The sequence below is a fragment of the Hippoglossus hippoglossus genome, chromosome 1 (genome assembly GCF_009819705.1).
Source record: "Hippoglossus hippoglossus isolate fHipHip1 chromosome 1, fHipHip1.pri, whole genome shotgun sequence".
Lineage (NCBI taxonomy): Eukaryota > Metazoa > Chordata > Actinopteri > Pleuronectiformes > Pleuronectidae > Hippoglossus > Hippoglossus hippoglossus.
The window spans coordinates 2,573,247-2,588,265 of record NC_047151.1 but is presented as its reverse complement, the minus strand read 5'-3'; the positions used below and the strand labels follow the sequence as shown (position 1 = coordinate 2,588,265).

Here is a 15,019-nt window from a genome sequence, read left to right as displayed (position 1 = left end):
TGGCTCTTGAGAAAATACTCGTAGGCAATCTAAATTGAGAGATATTTTTTTCTAGCCACTTATCATTAACAGTCTGAGCACCCCCCCCCAAACACACAAACACATACACACTCCTACCCACCCCCCAGCCCCCTTTTAGTGTATTAATTAACACGTTGCCTTCCTCTTGCCAAATCGGGTGCCTACGCTTTGCCTCAGTGCAGGCTAATCCAACTGAGACCAGATCTGTTCTCCAGTTGCTTTTGCAACCATTTTGAAATTAGTTTCAGAGCCAGTGAAGTGTATCCTGCTGGTTTTTTGTCTCCCAACCAATTTAAGAACGATGGTAGAGAAAGTGGGGGGAAAAAGACAGATAGGAAGAACCCTGTGTATCTCCACAGTCACTGTACAAGCAGCTATGAAACAGAGTTGCTTTTCCAGCCAGTGTTAAGTTAAACACTTCCCCGGCCTGAATCTCATAATAGGTTCATGTCAAAGCCTTTTCCGTTAGAAGTGCTTTTAGCCAAATGAAGTCAGTGGGGGGTTTTAAGGGGAAGGGGGTTCTTTTTTTTCCCATGCATGGGGCTTAGTAGTGTTTCAACCCATGTCACACTCAGGTACTCCTAGTTGTTCCCATATCAGCACAAACGTTGATAAGCTGTCAGAATCAATAGAGCCCACGCTTCACTGATGAAAGCTGTCCAATTTTTTTGCTATCTCCTTCTCCCTCTGCAGTTTTGTAGTCAAACATGAAACAGTTCTATTCTGGTCTTTTAGCTTTTTTCACGCTGGTGTAAACTTTACCCAGGGCCCGTGACGTTGCTTTTTCTCCTCTTTGACACCAACACATTTCCTGTCTTCATACACTCTGAAGTCAGTTTTGTGCATCTCTGCTTTGATAACCAAACACAGTGCTTCTTAAATGCCCCTTTTGATGTGCAGCCTTTTGATATTTACCCAAAGCTACAGTGCTAATTGCACAGGGCCTCTGAGACTCGTCTGCTGAGACAAGCCAGTCATTCTGATCTCGACCTAAATCCTCCCCTGTGACCAGCTTTTAATACAGAGGGTCTGCTTCCGTGTTATCATTATTGCTGGATTTGTGATGGGAATGTCTTCTGACACACATACACAGGGTCAGCTTTGACGAGGGGCGGCAGTGGACCCAACATAGCTTCTCCTCGGTGCCGCTGTTTGTGGATGGAGTCTTGGTGGAGGCTGGGGCCGAGAACCAAATCATGACGTAAGTCCAGAAAAAGTGAAACGGTGTCAATCTTTGTCATTACAGTGGGTGTTCTGGGCTGATTGAAAGATGAATGGTGTTTTCTCTATTCAGTATTTTTTTACAGCAAAGGGCTACATGGATAGGGAACTTTAAAAGAAGGGGCACATTCAAACCTTTGTGTACTCTTTATTAGGTCACATTTCTGAGGAGCAAGTAATGTCTGACAAGTATTTCCACACAAAGCTGTTAACAGGATGTGTTGTAGGATAACTGAGTTGGCTAAACACCATCTGAGAGCACAGGCACGAGCACTGACCATAGACTACACAGGGACCAACCCGCTGATGAAGCAAGACAGATCCAATGTAGTAGTGTGCTCAGCTAAAAATAATAAATGTTTTCTCAGAAAGTCACACAAACCAGACAATGAGGTCACTATAGCCTGTATATCAATCAAATGCTCATCCTTCCTGTTGTAGTATTTTGCACACTTCCATCTATAAGGTGATATCAGTGGGAGAGGAGTCAGTCACCTTTTTAGTGGTTTTCCCTGCATTTGAAAAACTTGCATATTTGCATTGTGATGAAAATACGAGTTTTGAATCAGTGACCACTCCTGAATTTTATCCACATGGGAAGATGCAAAGTACTTTGTTAAATAAATATCAGGATATTTTATAACTTTTGAACGTAACAATTATAATTGGGAAATAGGTTGGAAGTAGATTACCAGTAATCCTGTTTCCCAGGACTGAACACGTATTGGTAACCACTGGTGTAGAAAATGTGGCTTAGAGCCGTTGGCTTGTTTCCAAACAGTTTGAACCATAGACTGGAAATAAAGATGCCACCATCTTGCACTTTTGATCGTATTTGGAGTGAGAGTCTGAGTAGTAGTGATCATGGAGTGGAACAGCCTCAGTGCTGTTGATTCATAGTAATTCACTGTAATTGTGTTCTTTGCCTGTGTAGTTTTTTTGGACACTTCAGCCACCGTTCTGAATGGCAGCTCATCAAGATAGACTACAAGTCCATCTTCAGCAAGAAATGCACGGAGGAGGACTATCAGACTTGGCACCTGCACAACCAGGTGAGAATAAAAAAGCATTTCACACATGCATCTGGCAAACTGTTAAAGTTCTCTCCATAAAGGGAAACATCACTGACTAATAATAGTAATTATTAGTTAGTAATTAATAAATAGTAATCGTGGTGTGTTTTGTGACCGTAGGGTGAGCCATGTGTGATGGGACAAAAACAGATTTACATGAAGCGCAGGCCTGGAAACTACTGCATGCTGGGAAAAGACTACTCCAGGATCCTCTCAGCTGAGTCCTGTATTTGCCGAGCTCACGATTTTGAATGGTAAGATGAACACTGTCTTTGTACCGTAGCTCTTTTCCTCACAGTCGTTAGGGGGGGATTATGTTTCTCTCCTTTGTCTGCAAAAGAACGTCATTAACAGCAGTTTGCTGTGTAACGCTGCCACACATGTCGAAGCACCACTTTAAATAGAATGTGTGTCATTTGTATCCTGAGTTAATAATTTAATTATTTTTCTACTGGGCAGTTAACATATCTGAATTGTTTGTAATAGTATGAATGTGACTCAACGGGTCATTTAATTGAATTCCAGGCCCAATTATAAGCCTCAGACTTCTTGAGACACAGTGTAGCCATTTGTTTATTTCAAGTGCATCCATTCGACCGCCATTAAATGCCTCGTTCAGTCCACTTAAATATGCTCTTTATGGTTGGTCTAACCTTACCGCTTTAGCTACAAATGATCTCACCCACACAACCCTGTCAATTTATAAGCTGAATTTGGTGCAAATCAGGTAAAAGCAGATTCAACACTAATGTTTATAGCTGTAAGGCTCTACTTTTAGTCCACTGTGTTCTTACACACCTCCTACTCCTAATGGTTTTCACAATTGCGACTCAATGAGTGGATGCAGATGTATCATGAATGAAACTAGCTGAATGAATATGGGCCCTTTCAAACGGGGAAAACTACAGATGTGTTTTTCTCATTAGAACAATGACCTGGTTTCTTTCACAGCAGCACAGACATAATTCAAGATCGAGATGGTCTCTACCATTTGATAAAAGAAAAAACACTGTCAGGGAAAAAGTAAATGTTTCAGGTGGGGGATTTATTCCTTACAGTAACCGTGGTGTGTGTCACCTTCTGTCATCTGTGCCATAACCGAAACACACATACGAGGCAAGAGAGGAGTTCTTCACTGCCGTTGGAGCATTTGCCGTTCAAGTGAGATCAATTGCATATGCTATTCATGTGTCTCATCAATTTGCTCCATGTGCGTGTGCGTTTTCCAATAATCTGATAGGTTTGGGGCCGTTTTACACAATTTGCTCATTATGTCTGTGTCTGTAGCGTCAGTCTGCTGTGCTTGTAATTCCGTTGAGACGAGTTGGGGGGAGGGAGGATGTAAATAGTTTCAATTTGTATGCAAATCCTAAAAGGTTGTATTTTGTTGTTTCGGAATGACAGGGAACCGAAAAAAAAGCAGCCCAACATACAGCAGTTATGTAGATGGGGATTTTAGCAGGTCAGAGATTGAGTCCTAATTGGTTCCCGTTGAACTAATGTAAAGTTAGACTTATTTTGTTCTGTGTCTTATTTTATCTCGGCCTCTATGTCTTGCTTCATGTCTCTCTACAGGGACTTATTAGGTGCATGCTTAAAATTCTAAAGTGAAGATTTAAAAAAAACCATCAATGCGGAAAGAAGACCAGATCCTTTAACTTAATTTGAGGTGTGAAGAGCCTGTCTGCCATATGATCTGCTCAAGTGCACACTTATTAGACTAATATGAAATGACTAAGCTATGCATGGCAGACACCTGCTTGCAAAGAATATAATTTTGTCATTATGTTGGATATAAAGTGCAGGAGGCTTATGCATCAAAGCTTAACGCTGAAGAATAAACCATTAAGGCTGTTTGAAAAGTTATTCAAATTCAGGGCCTCTGGGCTTTCTGCAAAGTGAGAGTATGCATGTTCACATCAGTCTGGAATATTGTCACTCCAATATTTCTACCACCGCAACACAGATTGTTGACATTGTTGATTTTTCAGGTAAAGTAGTTACACCATATTGGTGGGTCGTAACAAAATCCCTTTAGTTTTCACCAGACATGTCATTCGACTTGGGAAGTGAGCCATCCTAACATTTTAAGGCTGACTAATCTGAAAAGAGACTCATTAAAGCTGGACACTCACTAGACTAAACAACATAAAAGGCTACAAATAACCCATAATCCAACATTGTGTAAAACATTGCAGTTACATGGTACTTGCTCCATTGAAGAAGAATATATGTTGTAATGAACAAATACATTATTGTCTTGTGCTGAAGTATAAGACAGCCCCAATTTTTAAACCTAAGTTTTGGTAAAGAAATTTAAAAAGTCTTATAACACAATGGGAGTGTTTTTTAAATTTTATTCATTTGTTTTTGTTATTGTAAAAATCCTGAGCTGATGCACCAAAGTCTTACTATGAGGCCTGTAGCAGTTCTTTTTGTGTGGGAACCAGCCGCAGCCACAAGTCTGAGTTAATTCAGTGTCAACAGCGTTTTTAGTGATAGTGGATCCTTAACTGTTGCCCACAGACAGAATCAGGGGACTTGGAGCTTTCAAATAATGTGTTATTTGTCAAGGTTGTGTAAAGCTTGAGTCTAGATCAAACAAAACATTGTGCTACCAAGAATAAAGTGTCCCACTGGTGGAACACTTTAGATTAAAAGCTAAACTACTGTTAAATCCATCTGCTGATCTTGACCTGTTGAAAAAATATACCTGTGGATCCTGATGTTTTTATGAAACATTATGTGGTTACCATAGAAGCATATGATTATCATTAAATAAGGAAGTGAAGAGGGGATCGTAACATGTGCGTTTTGCTCTTGTTATCTTCCATATATAATAAGTGAAGTATAGACATTTTTCAGGATTCCTTGAAGAACACAATTTGATTTGTGTTTACATGCACATTACTATATATGTTTCCTCAGTCGAGACAAAATGTACTTAATAAGGGTCGCTTTCTAACCAAGAGTAGGTTGAACAGATCAATACTACTCTTGTGCCCTTGCAGTAAGTAAAAGGTTTGTATTTATATAGAGCTTTTCCAGTCTGGATGACCACTCAAAGCGCTTTACACTACGGTTTGCCATTCACCCATTCACACACACATTCATTCAGTGCATCTATGGGCAGCACTTTTTCGTCATTTAGCTAAAATAAGCTCATCACCTGCTGGATCTAGTGCCTCTATTCACAGTATACAGAAATATAAAATATAGAATATTATTCAATACATTACACAACAAAATGTTTGTATTTATTTTTTTAAACTAAGATATTGAAACATGAATTCAAATGTTATAAATGACCTCTCGTCCTGTTGGTGTTTTTGTTTAAACAGATTTCTTCTACCACTTAATGGTTTCCTAGTAACTAAGACACATCACCAATCAAAAGAGCAACTAGGTAATGATGTCATGAGGCTGAGCCGTGATCCCAACTCTGCTTTCACATTTAGCTTCAGCACTGTGCTACATGATGCCAATTTTAAGATACGCTCCTGGCTGTTTTGTCCCAAAATGGACTCCGTTCTGACCTTTTACCTCATTGGCCTGATGCGTCCGTGCAACCAATCAGTCTTGACAGCTTGTTAATGGTATAGTTCACACTGTTGTAATCACAGAATCAAACTGGACTGATCGGCCACAGGCCTGTTAGTTTTGTTTATTTGTTCTGCCCTGGTAATTAATTGATAAATCAATGTCACGGCCATTATCAGAATGGGCACTTGCTTACCTTGCTTTGTTGGATGTAAATCATGCTCTGATTGGAAACACTAGCAGGCAAGCGAGAGCTAGTCATCCTTGTGTATGGTGAAGAGAACAAAACCCTCCAGGGTGTGTTTCGGTACACAATGCTTCATACTGCTGTGGCAACAGTGGCCTTAATCGATACATATTAACCATGTGTTTGTGTGCCAGACAGGCCCCTAGTCACCTGTTATACAGAGACAGATAAGACGTGGATGCGGGACACATTGTATGACACTATGTCCCTCTTCGCATGCTGATATTGATCGGGTGCTGTTTGCTTGTGCTTTGTTGTCTGACAGTGACTATGGATACGAGCGGCGCGGGGATGGGAACTGCCGGCCTGCATTCTGGTTCAATCCCTCTACTGTGTCCAGAAGTTGCAGCCAGGGCCAAAACTACTTCAACAGCACAGGGTGAGGACTTGTTGGTTTACTGACAATTCATATTCATACAACATCATGTTATATACTGGCCATTCATGTGGATTATTAATCTGGCACAAACATTTGGTTTGGAGGATTTGTTTTGGATGCTCAATCAGGGTTTTAAAGCAGATCACAGGCATAAGTATTTCCAATTAATGCTAACTTTTTACGACTGGAATTTATGAGATGTGTACTAATATGAGTAATAAAGTTTTAACCTCTGCCACGAAACACTAACAAGAGAGTGACTGATGTCAATCAAGTCTGTTTGCACCAACTCAGCCACGAGAAAAGGTGTTATCAGGCAAAATAAGTGAAAATACCAGGAACAGTAAAAATGCAGCTATAATATTTACGAATTCATCTCAACCACTCAAAGAGGTTCACAATACAAGTCACTTTCACCCATTCACACACACACAGTCATATGAGTCTACCTGTATATGCAGTGTCTTTTCTAACACACACAATTCTTACACTGTCAACACAACCGTCAGAGTGATTTGCCCAAGGACACTTTAGGATGCAAACTGGAGGAGCTGGGGATTGAACCACTGACCTTCTGGTTATTGGATGACCCTGCTCCCTCCTGAGCCACACGTGTGTCATGTCATGTTTGCTAACTTTGGGTTAATATAAGCCACTAAAACATCCTCTTTTTTTCTCTTTCTTTTAGACAAGATGTTGAATATTCCATGTACGTTTGAAGATCTTCTGCACAATTTAAGTTACCAACTACCAGTAGATGTTAGCAGGTTGTAGTGGCCACCAGCGGTTGTTAGTGACATTACTTCAGATGTGCACCTTAGCGTCATCAGTGTTTTGGCCTTGTGATCAATGATACAGGCCGAACTTGAGGGTACGCTGAGGCTAAAGGTAAATCTGACTGGCTACTGGCTGTATGGCAGTACTATTAAAGCCATGTGGCCCGCTCAGTAGATCTTCATTTTTGGAAAGATTGTCCATCCATTAGCTATACCACTTAACCCCTGAGGGGCAGAGAAAGGTAGCTAAAAGCAATTTATAGTCTCCATTTAATCAACCTGCATGCCTTTGGAATATGGAGAGAACCTGCAGAGAACGTGCAAACTCACATGTAACAGAAAGGCCCTGGTTGACTGGGGTTTACACCCAGATCCTTCTTGCTGTGAGCAGACAGTGCCAACCACTGCACAACCGGAGGGATTCTGTGCTTATTCTTATTTTACATAGCCTCTCACTTTAACTGAGCATCTGAGTATTGCTTCCGCCTTTGACGTAAACTGCCTCCATGTGGTGAGATAGAGGGGTCATAACGCCATGATGAAACTTTGCTTGAAGATATTGTAGTGATGTTTATTTTTTTGTTGACCTATTTCACAAATGTATACATAATAGATGTGGGACCAACAGTCACGTTCTTTGCAATGAATAGGGATAATTTCCTGACGCTGGTCGTTTGATTAGAAAATCCATACTTTCTTTACACCTTGTCATCACTCCACTTAACTGAACTTGCCATAATAGGCTACATTATAACCACAGCTGTATACCTGGTTTGGTTTAGACATAGTTGATAATAACTGGGGGGGCAATGATTTACTTTCTATTAGATTTGCCCTCTGCGTTTGTTCTGCAGAATCCCCAGGAGACAAATTCCTTGCAAAGCTTAATCACAGTGTGAGTGTTTTATTCACCACTGCTGTGATTAAGCTTTGCAAGGTGTCCAAGCCACAGACATGGTTTATGTTGTCAGTTGTCACCCAGTTTTTGCACAGGCTATACAGACACAACAGCTGCATCGACACCACTCTGCTGAGTTCAACTAAATTGTTCATGAGCCACAAGCCCATGCATGTGGCTCAAGACTGTGTAGACTAACGTGGATTTAACAATTTAAAAATGAAACAGAATTAAATTAAAGAAAATCTGAATTCTAACTTGTGTTTTTCCAAAGGTATCGTAAGGTGGTGTTGAACAACTGCACTAAAGGAGTGAAGGAAATGTACACAGCAAGAAAGCAGCAGTGTCCAAACCGACCTCCTAAAGGATTGCTGGTGACCACCAAAGACGGCAAACTCACGGCCAACCTGGGCACCAACATCACCTTCCTGGTGCATCTGGATGAGGTAAGAACACACAAAACATGGCACCTTCACTAGACTAGATCAATACCTGTTCCCCTAAGGCACTGATCTATTAAATGGATTTTTACATAAAGTAGGGTTAATTATTTGTTGGCTACCTGGGACCAGAACAACCTTATGACACCATAGCTTGCAATTTAGAATAGCCAATTCCTTGTCAAGCAGATCAGTGGAGTTTTCTTTCATTCGTGTTTTTAGACACATGCTGAATGTTTCGTGCAGTATTCACACTCTTCATAGCTCTGGTTCAGTCTTCCCCATCTTCTCAGTGAAATATTTGGTTCTGTATCTGGTGTATACACCACAATGCTTCGCTCTTAAGATCCAAGGTAAAACTGCAGAGGCAGGTGATAATTGGCTGTGGGTTTATCAATATCACTGTCAGATTTCACATTTCTGCTATGTTAATATAAAAGGCATGTATTAGTGAAACTTAAAAAAAAAAATCTCAGAATACATGGATGTGCTCAAAAGGCAAATAAATATATATATTTATATTTTGCACAACACAATTTCAGACCTCTCTACTTGCCTCATTGGCTCATCTAAACAATAAATTGCTGTGACTGTGTTGAATTAGAATGTCTTGTGTGGAAAGGTCAACATCATATGTGGCATCACTTAGGGCTCGAAGCTGGGTTCATTTTCCCTGAGTTTTTCCATAATAACTCTTGATCACTTAATTAGCATGTATATGCTGATGACACATTATAATCCATCATTGTCTTCTGACGACCTAAACCCCATTAAATCAGTGGTTCAACGCCTCTTTGGATTAAACAATTGAGGGCCTGATCTACTAAGATCCCAAATAAAGAGTGCTATATTGCATGTGCATTAAAGCAGATTGCACGTTTGGATTGGGGGGCGTTTTGCGGGCGATCTACTAAAAATGATTGTGCAAATGCCAACAGATGCAAACATGGTAGAGGCAGTAGTATTTAAATGAGTGTTTTGCGTGCGTTACTGGTTTCCGCCATGGAGCATTACGGAGAGCAGAGTGACCGCAAGCGCAAAGTGAAATTGAATGCCATGGAGTTGGAGGTGTGAGTTGTTGAGCTCCAGCAAAGAAATATTAATATAAGTCAAAGAAACGCGATATTGGAAAGTATCTGCGAGAAAGTAAATGCTGTGGGTAAAACAAAACGAACAAGCGCTGAAATACAGAGAAGATGGCAGGACATAAGAAGAAGAACAAAAGAAAAAAATAGCTCATAATAAAACCTGGGCAATAAAACAGGTGGGGGGGGGGGGGAGAGATGCCTCTGACCAATATTACGTAGCAGGTGCAGTTCACTCTCTGTGGCACGAGTGCTCAGGCGTGACACTCGGACCATTGTAGCGCACAGAGCGCACACCAGGCTGAGGGGCAGCGCTGTATCTGGACGATGGTCAGTGCCCTGGCAAGAGAGGGATTCTTTTTGCTTCTGTCAATCCAAACATGCTAACATGAGCAGAAAACAACTGTTCTTCCATGCCGTCTCCTCCTCACCACAGTAACTGCAGCCATCTGTGCGTAACACTGTGCCGATTAGCACCTACCTTTCAAACGTACTAAATATAGACGCAGTCACAATCACCGCAATTATTTTCATGCTTTGTAAATCACATTGCGTGTGCTTAATTAAACATTTCCATCTACTCCTCACAATATTTTGCACACTCGGGTAGAAACGCCCGATATTGCATATTCATTAAGGAAACCGTACTAAATGGACAGCGCGTGTTATTCTGCACGCAATCCTCAGTGCGCACCGTTAGTAGATCAGCTTGCATGTATTTATTACGCTGAAATCAAGTTTGCACACTTTGTTACACGTTCAAACCTTTAGTAGATCAGGCCCTGAATGCACCAATCAAAGTTTCACCGAAGTCAGTTTACTGGACCCTGAAGCACACATGCTTAAGTACTGTCAGGTGATCTGTAGGAGAGTGACTTAGGGCCAAGACTCTCAAAGTTTAATAGAGTCAAATTGTTGCAGCTCACCCACAGTCTGTCAGAGTTCTGAGCCAGAGGCAGAAGTAAAAGACCTGACCAGAGACCCTGTTAGTGAGTGAGAGGCGTTATGTCCAGAGCGGGACAGTCTGGTCACTAGGATACTGCCTCACTTGTTTCTGAGGCAGAATGTGGTCCATTGGAATGAACTGCAAGCTTTTTGGGGCTTTAGCAATAGTGTTTTCCCCTGAGGTGTTGTCCAGGCCCGGTTGTCATATTACTGTGTGATGAGTTGAGGAATGGAAGCCTGTTTCTTTCATTAAGAGGGGGATTGTCTGGTGGAAAGGGAGGAGGGGGGGCGATGGAGGAAGGGAGTCGGGGTGCTCAGTAATGTTATAAAAGAAGGATGCAGTAAAGAATCCTTGTGGCATCCACCCTCTTTGAGGAAATTCTCAAGATGAATTCAAAGTTTAATTTATATTCATGAAGCCTGCAACAGGGGGAAGGCAAGCAGCCTTAAATATTTAATGGGTAAAGAGACTGGCACACATCCACATTTAAAAGCAAGGAGGAAATCTAAGTAAAATGGACCCATTCTTTGGTATTTGATAAGACCAAAATGATCACATGGTACAGTGGCTATTTTTTAACTGTTCAGGAAAAGTGTTACGCAACACAGTAATTACAGCTACAAATGAGCTTTTTAAAAGTGACTCACTTTTCACTAAGCATTTGGCAGAGAAGCGATTGGCTTGTGCCTAAATGACATCGACCAAATCTCAAACAATCCAAATGAAGAATTTATCCGCCGTTCCATTTTTGGCATCAAAGGAAAAAGACAGAGGGAGTTTGAGACACTTGCACATTCACTCTGCTCTCTCTCCGCCACTTTAAACAGTGTTGTGTTTGCAGAGTACAGTGTATGTGTGAGTGCAGGTGGTTGAAAGATAATTCATAGAATGCATGAGGCTGATTAACTGCATGATGACATTGTACAATTACCTGCACTGACCAAAAAGTCAAAGTCTGCACCTGTGGCTCAGTAAAACAACTCTCCAGTCATTACTATTGTCAAGACTCTTCCGAAGGTTGAACAGCATACAAACAAATGCAGCCCTAACAATATACTAACCTTTACAACAAGTACTGACGTTTATCCTCTACAGTTACACAAAAAATCGCACATGGATGGATAACTTAAATATTTGAAATATAAGGACAATGAGTAGATCATTTTACACAATGTGGAAGGGTTCAAGCCTCTGTATATCGGGTGCTGGCTCTCCCAGGTAAGCTTGCGGGCACCCTGGAGACACATACTAATGCCAGGTGTGAACTGACGTACTTAGCGCTGCGCACCTCTCTCTCTCCACCTCTCTCTGATACCAGGTCTGGACAGGGCCATAGGCGCATTCAGCACATTCATCAAATTAAGCTTTTTGCGACTGATTCCTTTTTAAACTGAGGAGGCTGCAACAGACCATATGGCGACATCTAAGCCATTTTCAGACATGACTTCTGGGGAAACTCCAGAGAATTGGGTCCGGACTTTCTCCGGAGTTTGCCTTTCACACGTGAACATTGCAGCAGGAGGTTCTCTGCTCAGACGTGGTCACAACTGCAGCAAATCCTCCAGAGAGTTCAGGCGAGGGGTGGTGCTGTCTGCAGAGGATTCCTGCCTCATGTTAACATAACATATAAATTCTGCTGCGGAGATCACGCATGTTTGTTTACTGTACATCAGCACCGGGGTCAGCTCTTATCACCACAAACTGTCTTGACACCTTCATGGGGTCTTCTAGCCCTGTGCCTCTGCTTTTTTATCGTTACTACATTTGTATTCTTTTAGTTGTTTTTTTTGCATTTTTGCATATGTTGCATGTTAGAAATATATCATTAACCCCCCCACTTGCTCGTGGCAAATCCTGCAGAGGATCTCCTGCTGTGTTCGCTCCTGGACTCCTCCGGAGTTTCTGCAGACTAAGGGGCCAAAAGGAGACAGTTGGCAAAAAACTCATGAGGCTCTCACTCGGACACACGTTCACACATACAGCCCCTGCAGAGAAGGTTCAGCAGACCTCAGGAGTTTAGTGCATGTTTGAAATCAGCTCTAGTGAGCACTGACTTCCTGCCTGTGGATAATCTGGCCTCCCTCTTGGTTCAGGGATGTCATGAGTCAGATTTGACTCTTTTTCTGGCAGAGCTGAAGTGACTAAGGCTTTGCCATCTCAGTGCTTAAGTTGGAGAATAGATGCTGGCAACAGCATGCCTCATTTTAGTTTTTTCATCAGAGAGATACTTCTGTTCTCCACAAAAAATTGGGGATGTTCTTCAATAGATTTTTGGGGGATTTTTTGACATCTTTTTAATTGTACCCTTAAGGCTTTAAAATTGTATTTATTTATAACTGTTGAAATGTCTTATTTGAGTATTTTAGTGTTCGGCATTATGTGAATTTGTGGTCCCTTCCCAAAGTGTCTCCAGTTCAATCATCAGCAAGTTCAACAAGTTCAAAGACTTGAACACTGTGTCCTTCTTGGTTAGCACATGCTCCTTGTGATCTCCCTAATAATTGTTTTGCCGGTTTGAATTTTTATGAGCCACTTATGTTTTGGCACTCCAGTCACATTTAAGGGAAAATGTTTTCCAGTTGTTCTTGCTCATGTTATCTTTTTGTGAAACATATTTCTGCCCCAGTGGAAAAGCTCTGTGGAATCTCCTGCCAATGAACATTGTGATCAAACATGACAGCCACGACTACTGAGGATCCCCAGATAAAATATTAACTGCAGAGTTAATTTTCAAACTCTGCCACATGATAATAAATGGATTTGTACAGACTCATTTGGATATGTGTAGAAATTAGTCAGCAGTTAGTTTAACACCCTTTAACTTATATGTCCCTTTTTTGTGTCAAATAACTATTCCATTATTTGACTTTTGGGCCCAAAGGACAAACCAATTGCCACAGGATGCTCAGTTGCTCCTTAGAGCTAAAGGGGGCTGCGGTTTCATGTGAGAATTTATTCATCCATCCATTGATCCATTGTTAATGCAGAAATATTGAGCAACACGCTTATTTAACTCTATTTCACAGACACAGTTTGATTTGTTTCTCTCACCCATGGTGTCTTACAACAATAGGATGCTCCAAACCATGAAAACAATACTCTGTTCATTGACAAACTATCACAGTAACTGCATTTAATATTGACCGTGAATGCGAAAGGGAAAAATGAGCTCTGCTCTGTCTGCTGGAGAAATAACCAGGCTGACATTCCAGAATTATTCACAGCTACAGTGATTTTTTGTTGTTGTTGTTGTTGTTGTCCCCCATCACACTGACATTGTGGGTTCAGGTTTGACACGCACGTCTACAGACGCCAGCCTTGTGTAACCAAACCCTTGTCAGCCAGTACAACTGTGCTTTCATTGCACAAGTGACACTGATGTCCCGAGTCTCAAGGCTCCAGTCACAATGCTCTTGGATCTGCTCAGCCCGCAGAGATACACGCACACAAAGATTGACATTTAGAGACAGGTCAGCCTCAGCCTCATGCAGATGAGTGAATTCCATTGTGGCTGATACTGAGAGCAAGCGTGAGCACAGAATGGACAGCCCATCGAGCTGAGTAACATTGGCGCCACCGAGCCCAGGTCTTGTTTGCATGCCAACTCATTACAGCTCTTAACAATGGCCGCCTTGACAAACCCTGTTCTTAGCTGTTCTCTATTCTCTCCAGCCAATCACAGATATCATTCTCCAGGCAAAGTGGCATGAAATATCCCCAAAAGCCTCAAACAAACCTTCTGTGTTTTCACACTTGGAAGCACACAAAGACGGGACTCAGGTAGAGGGGGATGGAGACAGTGAAAGAGAAGGAAAGAGAAAGAAAACAATTGGTTTATTTATTATGTTTGATTGTGCATTTTGGTGGAGCTGGCATGCTAATGCAGTGTTACAAATGAAGATCCCACCAGCCCAGCGCTACGGTGTGCCAAGGGGAGTCTGGGAGTTTGCTTTCATGGGCCCGATGAGGGGGGGGGGGGGGTGAGCTCAAATTTGGTCGCCGTGGCAGCTGGAGCCACCAACACTCGGGCTGAGTGCTGATCCTCGCATAGCGCCAGATGTGATTCCCTGAGGAAACGCAGCAGGCAGCTGAAGACTTACACGGCATGCAAAGGCAAACATGGTGGGATACACAGACGCACATGTGCACACTCTCTCTGACACGCATACAGAATATACACTGAATGACAACATCTAGATAATTAGTAATCAAAGCTGACTTTCAACTATTTTTCATAATTACTTTACTGCTGCAGGGGCTCCTTGAGCTATAAGTTATATTTTCATTTAATTCGTATTTACCAAGAAGATTGATATTTGTCAAATTTGTGCAAAACAAAGCACATTATTGCCTGTTAATTTTCTGCTAAATTTGTCAGATTTAATAATTGAAG

At 41.6% G+C, this 15,019-nt stretch overlaps 1 protein-coding gene across 2 annotated transcripts in view; it reads left to right on the top strand.

Moving 5' to 3' along the window:
• sorcs3 (sortilin related VPS10 domain containing receptor 3) overlaps positions 1–15,019 on the top strand; it is a 207,701-nt gene that overhangs the window by 167,097 nt on the left and 25,585 nt on the right. Inside the window, exons 14-19 of one of the 2 annotated variants that reach the window (XM_034591710.1) lie at positions 1,115–1,222; positions 2,177–2,294; positions 2,436–2,569; positions 6,368–6,481; positions 7,170–7,190; positions 8,430–8,601. In XM_034591710.1, coding sequence (XP_034447601.1) covers positions 1,115–1,222; positions 2,177–2,294; positions 2,436–2,569; positions 6,368–6,481; positions 7,170–7,190; positions 8,430–8,601 — 667 coding nt within the window. The remainder of the gene's footprint in view (positions 1–1,114; positions 1,223–2,176; positions 2,295–2,435; positions 2,570–6,367; positions 6,482–7,169; positions 7,191–8,429; positions 8,602–15,019) is intronic. The other variant, XM_034591721.1, reaches the window with a different exon arrangement.